General features: G+C 42.4%; 1 protein-coding gene across 1 annotated transcript in view; it reads right to left on the bottom strand.

Annotated features, from left to right (window-relative positions):
• The window catches only part of LOC138655021 (albumin-like), a 150771-nt gene that overhangs the window by 36073 nt on the left and 98314 nt on the right, over nt 1-16384 (bottom strand). The window contains exons 5-9 of the mRNA XM_069743543.1: nt 12975-13180; nt 11056-11188; nt 10610-10710; nt 9765-9894; nt 8377-8591 (exon numbers count right to left, since the gene is read on the bottom strand). Coding sequence (XP_069599644.1) covers nt 8377-8591; nt 9765-9894; nt 10610-10710; nt 11056-11188; nt 12975-13180 — 785 coding nt within the window. The remainder of the gene's footprint in view (nt 1-8376; nt 8592-9764; nt 9895-10609; nt 10711-11055; nt 11189-12974; nt 13181-16384) is intronic.

Raw genomic sequence — 16384 nt, 5'->3', positions numbered from 1 at the left:
CACCTCCAGCCTTAGGTGCTATTTTGCTTTTCCCACTACCCCCAGATGCTCCACCACCACCATCAGTAACGGCTGGCAATGACCGCCCACGGCCTCTTCCACCAGACTTCCTCATTTTTGGGAAAATCTAACCAAAATATCAACCGTTATATGGTACTGTAAAACAAGGTAGAATGTGTATATAAAATTGTTGAGAATTTAAATCTCCATTTTTGGGAGGGAGACTGAACCAAAACTCAGGCCCAGTGGATAATAATGCACAATGTAAGTGGCAGAATGTGGCTGGCTGATATACGTCAAACTAACAGAACTGACGTACATCCACTTTGTGACAATTTGAATCCCCCTTTTTTGGGGGGGAGACTGAACCCAAAATCAGGCCCAGTGTATAAAACAACGCAATGCGAGTGGCAGCAAGTGGCTGGCTGATATACAACAAACTAAGAGGACTGAAATATATCCACTTTGTGAGAATTTCAATCTCACTTTTTTGGGGGGGAGACTGAACCCAAACTCAGGCCCACTGTATAAAACAATGCAATGTGATTGGCAGCAAGTGGCTGGCTGATATACAACAAACTAAGAGGACTGAAATATATCCACTTTGTGAGAATTTCAATCTCACTTTTTTTTTGAACACTGAACCAAAACTCAGGCACAGTGTATAAAACAACACAATGGAAGTGGCAGAAAGTGGCTGGCTGATATACGACAAACTAAGAGGACTGAAATATATCCACTTTGTGAGAATTTCAATCTCACTTTTTTTTTTTTGGACACTGAACCAAAACTCAAGCACAGTGTGTTAGGGGTCGAGTTCCCACCTCTGCACAGAGGGAATCTCGGGCCATCTCCGCTGCGGTCTCTCATTCTTCTCCTGCCGCAGTGGAGCCTGCTCAGCGGAGACATCGGTCCCAGCTTCTCGCTCAGTCTGACTATGTGCAAAGGGTTACTGCTGCTTTTCCAGCTTCTGCCATTGAAGCCAGTGCTGAGCAGCGGCGAGCAGACGTTTTTTGGGACTAAGTCCTGCTTTTCTCCTTCTGAGCATGCCCAGGGTAAGATCTCTCATTGGAGATCGAGGGTCACATGCTTGGATACTGCAGCAAAGCCCATTGGTTCTCCAGGAAGGTTCTGAAGGTGCACAGGCTCTGTGGCAGCCTCTCATTGGTCCTTCTAGGAAGGTCTTGTACTTGCTGCAGCTATATAAGGTTCGCATGGCCGCACGGCCATGCGCTAGTGTCAATGCAAGTTATGTGTTTTACGCCAATGTGGTCACGCTTGTGTGGATTCAGGGACCCGGCTGAAATAAGGCTAGGTTCACATTGCGTTAATGGGACCGCGCTAACGAAAAGCGTTGCACGGCGAAATTAACGCCGTGCAACGCGTCCGTTAGCGCGCCCATTGGCAGCAATGGGAACGCGCATCGTTAGCGCGTGCCATTTTCGGCACGCGCTAGCGATGTGCCGGTGTTTTGTGACGCGCCTCGGATGCTGCTTGCAGCGTCCACGGCGCGCCCGAGGTCCGTTCCCCGCTGTCGCAGATCGGGGATCTGCGAGAGCGGGGACGTTAAACGCGACCCCGAAAAAGACATTGCGTTAGCGCAATCCGAACCTAGCCTAAGCCACTTAAAATACCGGCACCTCCGGTGAGGAGATTGTGTGTATGGTTTCAGGGCCCCGGCTGAAATAAGCCACCTAGAATACCGGCTCCTCCGGTGAGGAGATTGTATGTTTGCCTCCTTGACTGCGTGACCACAAGCTGCTTTCCGCTCAGCAGTTACTGTGTATTCCTCTGGAGTTTAACAGCACACAGCTCTTTCTTTGTAGCGACTCTGTGAAGCAACAGAGATCGCTTCTACCGCCATATAGTGCCGCCGTTTGCCAGCAGCAGGTTCTTTTCCTGCACGGTGGACCCCGGACTGCGAACGCACCAAATAACATCTCTATATTTACTCGGGGGGGTTCCGCCAGCCCTAACACAGTGTATAAAACAACACAATGGAAGTGGCAGAAAGTGGCTGGCTGATATACGACAAACTAAGAGGAATGAAATATATCCACTTTGTGAGTATTTCAATCTCACTTTTTTTTTTTGGACACTGAACCAAAACTCACGCACAGTGTATAAAACAACACAATGGAAGTGGCAGAAAGTGGCTGGCTGATAAATGACAAACTAAGAGGACTGAGGTATATCCACTTTGTGAGAATTTCAATCTCACTTTTTTTGGGGACACTGAATCAAAACTCAGGCCCAGTGTATAAAACAACGCAATGTGAGTGGCAGCAAGTGGCTGGAAGATATATGAAAAAATACAAGGACTGAAGTACAATTTCAATCTCCCTACAATGATCTCAGGACAAGCATGGCAGCAATAAAAAGGACTGCTGCACACAAAAGTGTGGACAAATAACAAGATAACTGTGCAGAAAGGAGGAACAGGATTTTTGCTTTTAAAAAAGCAGTTGGTTTGCACAGCAGTGGTGCAAACAGCAATGCAGCTATCAGGGAGCCTTATAAGGCAGCCTGATAAGCTACAGAGCTGATGCACAAAGATATAGCCTCCACTGTCCCTGCAAAAAAAGGTGGTGTTGGACAGTGGAAATCGCTACAGCACAAGCGGTTTGGGGGTTAATCTTCCCTCCCTAACGATAACCCTTCTTCTGATGAAGCTGCAGCAACCTCTCCCTATGCTAAGATCGGCAGAAGTAAGATGGCGGTCGGCGTGCACGCCCCTTTATAGCCCCTGTGATGCTGCAGAAAGCAAGCCAATCACTGTCATGCCCTTCTCTAAGATGGTGGGGACCGAGACCTATGTCATCACGCTGCCCACACTCTGCGTCCTCCTTCATTGGCTGAGAAATTGCGCTTAACGCATCATACGAAACGCGACTTTGGCGCGAAGATGGCCGACCTCATGGCCAATCCCACACTAAGATCGGGTCAGGTTTCATGAAAGTCGGCGATTTTTGAATTTGTCCGATCCATTTCGCTCAACCCTAGTGTCTGCTGCTAGAACTCTGTGTGGCATTGACCTGGTCTCTAATCTGAGCTGCTGTTAACCTGTGATTTCTGAGGCTGATGACTCGGATACACTTATCCTTAGAAGCAGAGGTGACTCTTGGTCTTTCTTTCCAGGGCGGTCCTCATGTGAGCCAGTTTCTTTGTAGCGCTTGATGGTTTTTGCCACTGCATTTTGGGGACACTTTCAAAGTTTTCCCAATTTTTCGGACTGACTGACCTTCATTTCTTAAAGTAATGATGGCCACTCGTTTTTCTTTACTTAGCTGATTTTTTCTTGCCATAATACAAATTCTAACAGTCTATTCAGCGAGACTATCAACTGTGTATCCACCAGACTTCTGCACAACACAACTGATGGTCCCAACACCATTTATTAGGCAAGACATCCCACTTATTAAACCTGACAGGGCACACCTGTGAAGTGAAAACCATTCCCAGTGACTGCCTCTTGAAGTTCATCAAGAGAATGCCAAGAGTGTGCAAAGCAGTCATCAAAGCAAAAGGTGGCTACTTTGAAGAACCTAGAATATAAGACATATTTTCAGTTTTTTCACACTTTTGTGTTAAGTATATAATTCCACATGTGTTATTTCATAGTTTTGATGCCTTCAGTGTGAATGTACAATTTTTATAGTCATGAAAATACAGAAAAATCTTTAAATGAGAAGGTATGTCCAAACTTTTGGTCTGTACTGTATAAATATACTCTTTGCCCCCCTGTATGTATATATATATATATATATATATATATATATATATACTGTATATATATATACATATATGTGTGTGTGTGTACAGTCATCGTAATTATAAACATATATACACTGCTCAAAAAAATAAAGGGAACACTTAAACAACAGAATATGACTCTAAGTACATCAAACTTCTGTGAAATCAAACTGTCCACTTAGGAAGCAATACTGTTTGACAATCAATTTCACATGCTGTTGTGCAAATGGAATAGACAACAGATGGAAATTATTGGCAATTATCAAGACACACTCAATAAAGGAGTGGTTCTGCAGGTGGGGACCACAGATCTCATCTCAGTACCTATGCTTTCTGGCTGAGGTTTTGGTAACTTTTGAATGTTGGTTGTGCTTTCACACTCGTGGTAGCATGAGACGGACTCTACAACCCACACAAGTGGCTCAGATAGTGCAGCTCATCCAGAATGGCACATCAATCGCCAAAGGACCGCTACCTGAGCCTTTGTGCAAGGAGGAACAGGAGGAGCACTGCCAGAGCCCTGCAAAATGACCTCCAGCAGGCCACAAATGTGCATGTGCACATATGGTTAGAAGTGGACTCCATAAGGATGGTCTGAGTGCCCAACGTCCACAGATGGGGGTTGTACCCACAGCCCAACACCACGCAGGATGCTTGGCATTTGCCAAGAAGACCAGGATTGGCAAATTCGCCACTTGGTGCCCTGTGGTCTTCACAGATGAAAGCAGGTTCACACTGAGCACATGTGACAGATGTGACAGAGTCTGGAGACGCCGTGGAGAGAGATCTTCTGCCTGCAACATCTTCAGCATGACCGGTTTGGCAGTGGGTCAGTAATGGTGTGGGGTGGCATTTATTTGGAGGGCAACACAGCCCTCCATGTGCTCGCCAGAGTTAGCCTGACTGCCAATAGGTAATGAGATGAGATCCTCAGACCCCTTGTGAGACCATATGCTGGTGCGGTTGGCCCTGGGTTCCTCCTAATGCAGGACAATGCCAGACCTCATGTGGCTGGAGTGTGTCAGCAGTTCCTGCAAGATGAAGGCATTGAAGCTATGGACTGGCCCGCCCTTTCCCCAGACCTGAATCCGATTGAACACATCTGGGACATCATGTCTAGCACCATCCACCAACATCACGCTGCACCACAGACTGTCCTAGAGTTGGCGGATGCTTTAGTCCAGGTCTGGGAGGATATCCCTCAGGAGTCCATCCACCGCCTCATCAGGAGCATGCCTGCACATTGTAGGAAGGTCATACAGGCACATGGAGGCCACACACACTACTGAGCATCTTTTCCTTGTCTTGAGGCATTTCCATTGTAGATGGATCAGCCTGTAATTGGATTTTCCACTTTGATTTTGAGTGGGATCCCAAATCCAGACCTCCATTGGTTAATAAATTTGATTTCCATTAATGATTTTTGTGTGATTTTGTTGTCAGCACATTCAACTTTGTACAGAACAAAGTATTTACTGAGAATATGTCACTGATTCAGATCTAGGATGTGTTATTTGAGTATTTCCTTTATTTTTTTGAGCAGTGTATATACGGTATATATATATATATAATTTATTTATTGCAATATGATTTGTTTATACAGTGGGTATGAAAAGTATTCATACCCCTTTAAATTTTTCACTCTTTGTTTCATTGGATGCGAAAAAAGCAAATCAGAATATATCTAATTGGAAATATCCAACAAATCGCACCAATATTAGAGGAACATAGCTAATGTAGGAATTAAAACATAACCTTTAATGTGTACAGGGTAAAAATATAAACAACAACAAAAACAAATAGTGTCACCCCAAAAGAATATACATATAATGGTACTAAATGATGTGACCTGTATGGTAAAACACCATTTATGGGTGGTTACCAAAGTAGAATATTAGTATGGACAGCCGTTACACACACAAAGTGTGCTGTCCCACACTATCAAGATACCTCTAGTTTGTAACTCAAGCACACATAGGTGCAAAAATATTTAGCCAGGTAACCTTGTTTGTATAGGTATTAACAGGTATCAAAAGCAGATTAAGAACAGGCGGGAGGGGGTAAAGCAAATAAGGTGGATGTCATGCATAACCAAAGTATTTAAAAAAGGAACGATCTCACCAATTGCCGTAGACGGGTAGGTAAAGCCCACAGTTCGCTGGAGTGGAGAAATCCATGAGTCAGCGACGTCGGGAGACAATGCCCTGTCAATCCCTGAGGGGCTATCAGTAAACCTAAGATCCCGAGCTCTCGCCCTTACAAGGGCAGTCCACAGCTACCCCTGAGCAATATCATGCCCTGCACTCTCCCTGTTGGAATGTCCCGACGCGTTTCCTCACAGGCCGAATCATCAGGGGACTTGCCTGCCTGGGAGATAAAGTGTACGAGTGCTAAAAAGAAGGACATAAGGACCTGCCACCCTCCATGTTACGCTGAAGAGAGTGGGGAGAAATACTGGGTCCACTTAAATAATATATTAGCGGACATAATTAGCCTATCACATCCTAAACACAAATCATGTGATCGGTAAATGTGAGTAAGTAATATGTGCAGCGATGTTGATGGATAAACCAATTGGCAGAGTAAAGACCGGGATCACCCAGAGGTTCAAACATAAGCCGCGAATCACTGCAATCAAAAGTACCTGTAAGATCTTAGTCAGGAATACTACAGGGAAGAAAAACATTAGACTCAAACAAAGAAGACCAAGGAAAACATACTCAGAAGGGAGGTAAGAACATTTCTAAAACAATCCACAGCGAGGAGATTGGAACAAAACAAAATCCTCTAAACTGCATGCTCGCAAACGCCAGAAGCCTGACAAACAAGATGGAAGAACTAGAAGCAGAAATATCTACAGGTAACTTTGACATAGTGGGAATAACCGAGACGTGGTTAGATGAAAGCTATGACTGGGCAGTTAACTTACAGGGTTACAGTCTGTTTAGAAAGGATCATAAAAATCGGAGAGGAGGAGGTCGGGATCTTAGGTTTACTGATAGCCCCTCAGGGATTGACAGGGCATTGACCTGGCTAAATATTTTTGCACCTATGTGTGCTTGAGTTACAAACTAGAGGTATCTTGATAGTGTGGGACAGCACACTTTGTGTGTGTAACGGCTGTCCATACTAATATTCTACTTTGGTACCACCCATAAATGGTGTTTTACCATACAGGTCACATCATTTAGTACCATTATATGTATATTCTTTTGGGGTGACACTATTTGTTTTTGTTGTTGTTTATATTTTTACCCTGTACACATTAAAGGTTATGTTTTAATTCCTACTTTAGCCTTGTTTCATTGGATCCATTTGATAAATTCAGAAAAGTTCATTTTTTTCTCATTAATGTACACGCTGCATCCCTTCTTGACTGAAAAAAAAACAGGAATGTAGACATTTTTGGAAATTTATTAAAAAAGAAAAACTGAAATATCACATGGTCATAAGTATTCAGACCCTTTGCTCATTATTGAGTAGAAGCATCCTTTTGAGCTAATACAGCCATAGGTCTTTTTGGGAATGATGCAACAAGTTTTTCACACCAGGATTGGCACTGAGGAGATCAGAGGAGGTCAGGCCACCCTGCCATAAAGGCCCGACTGGTGGAGGGACTACAGTGATAGTTTACTTTGTGGAACTTTTTCCAACCTCCCTACTGCATCTCTGGAGCTCAGCCACACTGATCTTGGGGTTCTTCTTTACCTTTCTCCCCAATGCTCTTCTCCCACAATTGCTCAGTTTGGCTGGACGGCCAGGTCTAGGAAGACTTCTGGTGGTTCCAAACTTCTTTCATTTATGGATTATAGAGGCCATTGTGCTCTTAGGAACCTTGAGTACTGCAGAAATTTTGTTTTAACCTTGACCAGATCTGTGCCTTTCCTCTCTCTCTCCTTTCTCTGAGCTCCTTGGCCAGTTCCTTTGACCTCATGATCTCATTTGGTCTGACATGCACTGTGAGCTGTGAGGTATTATATAGACAGGTATGTGTCTTTCTAAATCAAGTCCTATCAGTTTAATTAAACACAGCTGGACTCCAATGAAGGAGTAGAACCATCTCAAGGAGGATCACAAGGAAATGGACAGCATGGGACTTAAATATGAGTGTCTGAGCAAAGGCTCTGAATACTTATGACCATGTGATATTTCAGTTTTTCTTTTTTATTAAATTTGCAAAAAATTCTACATGTCTGTTTTTTCAGTCAAGATAGGGTGAAGAATGTACATTAATTTTTTTTAAAAATGAACTTTTTTGAATTTACCAAATGGCTGCAATGAAACAAAGAGTGAAAAATTTAAAGGCGTATAAATACTTTCCGTGCCTACTGCATAAGTCTGTAACCTACATTTTACTCTATTCATTGTCAAATATAGACCCAGTGTATGTGCATATATATAATGTATAGGAATATATATATATATATATATATATATATATATATATACTGTGTGTATATATATATATATATATATATATATATATATAGCATTAGTAAATAAATCTCCTATGTTTTGTGGAGTTTCCACCATTACCCAATCTGAGTTTGCGTAACCAAAATAGAGATTGCTATTAGTATAGAATTGTGTAAATCTGCTACATCTAAATCTAAGTATATTTACTTTGCTAAGTAGACATCTTTTTCATCTGTATAATGTTTGCACACATCGTCGGCCTCTACAAACTCTTTCATTTCTTTAGGCAGATCAGCTGGGATGTCGTCGCTAGGCAAGGCAATCATGCAGGGTGTGCGCTCAAGTATACTCTTTTCACAACAAGCTTTCAAGTTGGGTGATATCTTCTCCTGATTGTCACAGATATGCTGAAAGTATTCCATCTGCCAGATAGAGACATAAAGGATTAGTCCTATGGCTGCACTTTACCCACTTACAGTGAAATCAGGTCTAGAAGAAGACATGTTCTGAAATGCTTTGCCCAAGATCTGCTCAAAGTTTACTAGTTTTATTAATGGGTGAGAAGAATAAGAGCCTTCAGGAGCGGCAAAATAACTTTGTAAGTCCGGCAAAAGATATTCCTTTCCATGTCTTTTTGAGTGGTTTGTCCTTCTGTTAGTGCTTAGGTGCTGTGATAGGACTCTTGCTATGGAGTCCCATGATTTATATGTACGTCAATGCATTATTAAAATAAAGAAAAATCAGGGATCATTATTATAAAGAGGCACATTGTACAATTGTTATCATTATAGGGAAAGCATAGGAGGCATTATTATTATTATTATACAAAAGCACAGGGGTGTTTGCATTATTGTAAGGAGGTTTGGGGTCATTATTATTAGAATGGGTAAAGGAGTATTATTATTATAAGGTGGTCCAGGGGGACATTATTTCTATAGGATGCTGTATAACTGTTAGGAGGCAAGGGAGCATTATTACTATGAGCAGTGAAGATTGGCACAGAATGGGCACTGTTATTGTGTAGGACACAATAGGTGGGTACTCCTACTATATAGGGCACAATAGGGATATTATTACTGTCTAGATCACTGGTTATAGCACTTCAAGGCTTGTGAAGAGGTGGGTGATATAACAAGAGTTCTGGAAAATCAGTAAGTCATGGATGTCTCTGTGTTACATTTTTTACTACTGTATATGCTGATCATACTTGATTATGACCTGGTGGTATTTTTTACTTTGCAATATTATAACTGTGATGTTATTATTATTAAGTCTTATACCAAGGTATTATTGGAAATATTGGTCTTGTAGTAAATCTTGATTTTCTCCAGGCAGGGTAATACTAGTAATAAAGACCCCAATCTGGGGTAGGTCAGGGAGCCGGCATGGGCCTGTGTGCTTTCAAATGCTAGGGCTGAATTTTAGTCCCAGTCTGTCCCTTCATACAGGCCTGTAATATGGACTTGTTGGAAATCAAGGTGTCGTCATATATTGTCTGTATACATGTCTAAGCCCTTATATACTATCCTACAAAACCTATCCATAATCTCAAAGTTTTTATCTTTGCTGTAGCATTTGTGTCTTTCTTGTCTTACCTTCTCAGTCATACATTCGACCACATCATCCTTACAGCAGTCCTTACTCAAATGCACCGATTCAAGAGTGAGCTTATGTAAAACATCAAAAGAAGAGGCAGGGAATTTCTGAGCGTATTTAACAAGTTTTCTGAAGTAGAGAAATGCAAATTAGGAAATATTAACAGGTTATAGGTGTTTTCTCAAGATCGCAGATTTTCACCTATCTTCACAATGCATGATAAATGTTTGGTTGCTGAAGATTCCACCACTAGGACCTCCACCAACCATTAGAATAGGAGTTTCATGTTCCCCATTTGAATGAATAGGATATTGTGAAAACACCATGTGATTCTATTTAAGGATTATTTGGAAATATTTGAAGGAAGCAGGGGATGCATATGTGCACTGATACTCGAACTAGGAACATGGGAACCCCGTCCGCCTGGTTGATGTGAGTCCCAGTGATGTGACCCTCGTGTTAAGACACTAATCATCTAATCTGTTTATATGTAAGAAGTTTGTGATCTCTAAAAAGTTCGATATACTATTAAGTTATGCAAAGTTTGTTGTAGATGCAGTTCACATTTATGTCACCCCTGTAGTATTTTCTGGTTCTTCTGGGTACACTATATCACATTATGACAAATTATGAAAGAGCATATAATAAATAAGAGAAATTGCAGACTTTCGGGAGTGGCTAACTGGGAAAGTGCCTCTTTTTCCTAAGGCCTACTTGATCCCTTCCTGGCACTCAGCCCCTAGGTGCCCTACTAGCCCCCACTAGCTAAAGCCTTGAATTATGAATAAATAGCAATCAATAAAAAACAGTCAATCAATAATCCAGTAGATAGTCTGTGACTTACTTGGCATAGTACTCTCTCTCTGGTGGGAATGATTTAAGAATATGGCAAGTATGTTTCTGTTGATATTCTAAATAAAGTGTGGTTTTTTGAACATCAGTGAACTGGAAAATTCCAAAAACAAAATAATGAGAAAAAAATAGGAAACATATTACAAAGTCTTGTGAAATTTAAATGGGTTCTGGCATTTTGTGTTATCTCAAGCTACTTGATTCTTGATAGTCTATTTCCTGAACTGCAGGGAAGTGCTCCTGGACTAGTTTACTTAGAGCTTTCTATGTCCACATTCCCCTTCCTCGGAGATCTCCATGTAAACAATCCAAAGAGCATGGAAAGAACTACACTGATGTATACAGAGCACACAGGGTATACAGGGTCAGGTCCTTTCGGTAGATATGGTTGTGATTATAAATTAATACAATTTTAGAGTAAAACGTTGCATACCATACCCTGGCATCGAAACATTTCTCCTTCTCTTCTTCTGCACAGCAGTCTTTCATAATAACGCTGTATTGTTTAGCAAGCCCCAGAACTGCCGGTGGGTAGAGAAATGGGTGTCTTTTAGCAACAGTATCAATGTAGCTGAAAGTAAACAAACCATATGGTTAGGATAGCCATCTACATCCTAGATAAAGCGCCATCCTCATCTTCTGAAAATTATGCAACTTTCTCTATTAGTTATTAATTAGTTTCAGAATCTCTGCTTGCTGCCAGCAGATATTAAACATGATGAGGACAGGTTTGGAGAATTGTTTCTGTTCATTGATAGGAAGCAGAGGTCTTAAAACTGTGGGGAACTGAAATATACAGTATATTGTAAAATTTCACAACTTTTTATAGCTAATTTATTTTCTGGCTAGATATAATTTCTCATGCAGATGTCCAAGAGGTAGCAATAGTGGGTGCAGATGCTTTAGTTGCACCCAGTCTCTTGGCAATATATGAAGCTGGAGTGCCCCCAGACGCAGGGCTGCGGGTTACTCGGTACCGGTCCTCTCTGTCTCGGTACTAGGGCTGTCACGGTGGCTGGACCCGGTCCGTGACCCTGCTAAGGGGCGTCCAATGAAAGGTGATGCAAGTTTGTCAAGGTTTCGTGACGCCACCTGTGGTATTCGGTCAGGGTGACCGACGCTGCTTGGGGCCCACTGGGGTGGTGTTATGGCAGCTAGATGGTATACCTTCCCACAGGTGAAGTATATCCCCAGGGCTTCCCAGTAATGTAGGTGGTGATGATGTGAGGCGCGGTTAATAACGAGGACACAGGGTTCCAGTCTCTTTACCTTTTACTGAAGACTTCGGGATCCGCAATCCAGAGCACTGCTAACAGGGCTGACAGAGACCTGCTGGTCCGAAGGCACATCCAGAGTTCTCTTTGTAGGTGGAAATCAGTGCCTACCAACTAGCGCCTGTGTGTTGTAGTTCTACCCTGCTGAGCATTCGGGATAGTCCTCACAACTTTCGTATTCGTTCTTTCTTTCTCTCTCCGTCCCCCAAGTTTATCTGGATAGGATGCACCCGTTTGACGGGAAGGCTCGGAGCTATTCTGGGACCCTAGAGACACCCCTCTCCACGCTTGCCCCCTATGCCTTCTTAGGTGATGTATGGTAGACAGCCAACCTATAATCAACTGTCCTGCCGCTGTTTGAAGTAATGCTTGGAGTCAGTTACTTCCTCGGCGTTCCGGCCACTGGCTATGCGCCTCAGTAGGATGTTGCCGATCTCGAGGCACGACTCCTACTGGCTCTCCTTTGTGCTGTGATCTCGTTTCTCACTTCTCCACAATATCCTTTGCTTCGTGTCCTTTCTTAGGATGCCGCCGCAAGGTAGTGCAGGCGCGGCTCCGTCACGTTCTGTACTTTCTGCTAGGTACCTGCCAGGAACCCACCCCTGACAGGTCCTCCCTGGAGCTCTCCCAGGCTGCTTTCTGTTCTAACTTCCTATCCAACCCCCAGTTTTACCAGTGTGAGGAGTGGCCTAATACATAGTGCCTTTTGCTCCCCCTGGTGGCCGGAGTGTGAAGTGTAATGTGTGACTGTGATACCTGGTCAGGTGAACTCCTTTAGTGAAATCAGACATAACATCACTCCCCTTAGTGACAGAGCGACATTAATGCAACAACCAGGACTCTGGGGCGCTGCAAAGCCACCTATATATGGGTTGGAGGGAGGTGTTTTGCAGACTTTGACTTACTGCTCCTAAGCTTCAAATTACACTTCTGGGCATAGATGTGCCATTATGAAACATGTTATGATAGATTTATATGGTGATATGAACGACTGCACCAATAGGTATACTACATATACACATTACACACAAATATCAAAAAGAAATAAGAAAATACATTTAAAAAATGAATGCAAACACCTACTAGTGGAAAGCTTCATGAGGGTCTTCTGTCTGTAGTTTACAAGCAGCAGCAGCATCTGGTTTCTTAAATGGCTCAATGTTGGTATCTCTATGGTCATGGAAACACTTCTCTCTTTCTGGGTCTTGCTTTCCACAGCAATCAGCTTTCCAGGGATAAGATTGCGTTTCGTCTGATCCTGTACATACTTTATCATAGAAAATTGTATTCTGCAAAAGCATGAAAGAAAATAAATCAGATGTGTCATTTGAAGAAGACAATGTGAAAAAACCTCCGAGGAATGCTTACAGGGGTTGTTCTACTGATAAAGTACATTTTAGTCAATGGATGTTGGAATAATAATAAGTTCCACAATTAGATGTATTAAAAAATGTTCCTGTGCTGAAATAATCTTATAAATGTGCCCCTGCTGTGTACTGTATAATGGCCGTGTCTGACCGTGCAGGGACATGGGCTGATCATACCACAGCTCCTGGGCAGAGGAGGAAGCAAAAGAGAGGATACAAACAGGACAACATGGGAGCACAGCGGATTCTTATTTTGTTAGATAAAACATTACTCTGCCTGTTTTAATCACAAGAGAGAGTGTTTCTTGCCATGTCTCCCTCACTTTGAGCTCATATAAACCAATTCCATGACAAGTGAGCTCAGCATAATCCGCAGCTCCTACCTCACTGATTTGATTTATGATGAGCTCAGGGGACTGGAGACATGGCTGAAACACTCGCTCCTGTGATAAAACAGGCAGAGTAATGTTTTACCTCACAGTAAGCAGCAGCTGCAAGCCATTCCTATGTCATCTGTATAATGGCTTATTCTTTATTCCCTGGTCAAAAGATGTATTATGTGAAGACCATGTCCCTGCATGGTCAGAAACATTCATTACACCATACATAGCAGGGGCACCTTTATAAGATCACAGGGGGGAAAAATAACATCCAATTGTGTAGCTTATTATTATTACAAGATCTATTAATTAAAATCATCAAAGAATTATGCAACAACAATGCCTTCTCGACGCTTCCAACAGGAATCAACACATCAAAAAAAGAGCAATAGGGAAGCTGTATGCCGTAAAAATATACAAATTTTATTGATTACATAGTTTAAAAGAACAATTTTATGTAGGTTAAAATTCAATTAGATGGGGGTAACAGTGCAAAAGAACGCAACCGTACAAGAAAAGAGTAAAGTAATATAGCCACAACATAAAAATGTCCAAAAGATATGTTGCAAAGAATCAAGTACTTAAAGTCAAGATTTATCTATGAGCAAGATTGCTTCAATGAGGAATGTCCCAAGATTGTGTAGATATGCATAAGCCCAAATGGGGTTTTAAAGTGCTAAGTGTGTAAGGCCCTAAAAGAATTAAGCCAGTTTTTACGAAGTATAAACTAATAGCATCAGCTATATTACTAAGAAAAAGTCAATGGTAATCCATGGGTACTGTACAGTCATGGCCAAAAATTTTAAGAATGAGACAAATATGAATTTTTCCAAAGTCTACTGCTTCATTTTTTCTAATGACAATTTGCATATACTCCTGAATGTCAGAGTGATCAGCTTAACAGCAATTACTGTACTTGCAAAGTCAATATTTGCCCAGAAAATGAACTTTAACCGCCAAAACACATTTCAACATCATTGCAGTCCTGCCTTAAAAGGAGCAGCTAACATCGTTTTAGTGATTGATCCATTAACACAGGTGTGGGTGTTGATGAGGACAGGGCTGGCGATCAATCAGTCATGATTAAGTAAGAATGACATCACTGGACACTTTAAAAGGAGGCTGGTGCTTGGTATCATTGTTTCTCTTCAGTTAACCATGGTTATCTCTAAAGAAACAAGTGCAGCCATCATTACACTGCACAAAAATGGCCTAACAGGGAAGAGTATCACAGCTACAAAGATTGCACCTCAGTCAACAATCTATCACATCATCAAGAACTTCAAGGAGAGAGCTTCCATTGTTGTCAAAAAGGCTCCAGGGCGCCCAAGAAAGACCAGCAAGCGCCAGGACCGTATCTTAAAACTGTTTCAGCTGCGGGAGCGGACTACCAGCAGTGCCGAGCTTGCTCAGGAATGGCAGCAGGCTGGTGTGAGTGCTTCTGCACGCACTGTGAGGTGGAGACGCTTTGAGCAAGGCCTGGTTTCAAGGAGGGCAGCAAAGAAGCCACTTCTCTCCAGAAAAAACATCAGGGACCGACTGATATTCTGCAAAAGGTACAGGGAGTGGACTGCTGAGGACTGGGGCAAAGTCATTCTCTCTGATGAATCCCCTTTTCGATTGTTTGGGACATCTGGAAAACAGCTTATTCGGAGAAGAAGAGGTGAGCGCTACCACCAGTCTTGTCTCATGCCAACTGTAAAGCATCCTGAAACCATTCATGTGTGGGGTTGCTTCTCAGCCAAGGGAATCGGCTCACTCACAGTCTTGCCTAAAAACACAGCCATGAATAAAGAATGGTACCAGAATGTCCTCCAAGAGCAACTTCTCCCAACCATCCAAGAGCAGTTTGGCGCCCAACAATGCCTTTTCCAGCATGATGGAGCACCTTGCCATAAAGCAAAGGTGATAATTAAATGGCTCATGGAACAAAACATAGAGATTTTGGGTCCATGGCCTGGAAACTCCCCAGATCTTAATCCCATTGAGAACTTGTGGTCAATCATCAAGAGACGGGTGGACAAACAAAAAACAACAAATTCTGGCAAAATGCAAGCATTGATTATGCAAGAATGGACTGCTATAAGTCAGGATTTGGTCCAGAAGTTGATTGAGAGCATGCCAGGGAGAATTGCAGAGGTCTTGAAGAAGAAGGGTCAACACTGCAAATATTGACTTGCTGCATTAACTCATTCTAACTGTCAATATAACCTATTGGTACTCATAATATGATTGCAATTATATTTCTGTATGTGATATAAACATCAGACAAACACTAATAAAAACCAGAGGGCAGCAGATCATGTAAAAATATAATTTTGGTGTCATTCTCAAAAATTTTGGCCATGACTGTACCTTGGATGGCGCTAACACCCCGATGCGTATTTCACGTTAGCTTTTTCAAGCTGTTTTTTTTTTACACACCTCCCCTTGAACAGCTAATGCGAAATGCGCGTCAGGGTGTCAGCGCCATCCAAGGTACAGTACCCATGGATTACCATTGACTTTTTCTTAGTAATATAGCTGATGCTGTTAGTTTATACTTCGTAAAAACTGGCTTAATTCTTTTAGGGCCTTACACACTTAGCACTTTAACCCCTTCATGACCCAGCCTATTTTGACCTTAACCCCTTCGCGCCATGCGCCGTACTAGTACTGCGCTGCCGGCACTGCATAAGTGCCAGCCGCAGTACTAGTACGGCGCCGCCATTTTCCGGTCACCGCGCGGCATCGCGCGGTGATCGGG

Source organism: Ranitomeya imitator, chromosome 1 (genome assembly GCF_032444005.1).
Source record: "Ranitomeya imitator isolate aRanImi1 chromosome 1, aRanImi1.pri, whole genome shotgun sequence".
In the NCBI taxonomy this organism is placed as follows: Eukaryota; Metazoa; Chordata; class Amphibia; order Anura; family Dendrobatidae; genus Ranitomeya; species Ranitomeya imitator.
The sequence above is the reverse complement of the archived record's forward strand: the minus strand, read 5'-3'. Positions and strand labels throughout refer to the sequence as shown.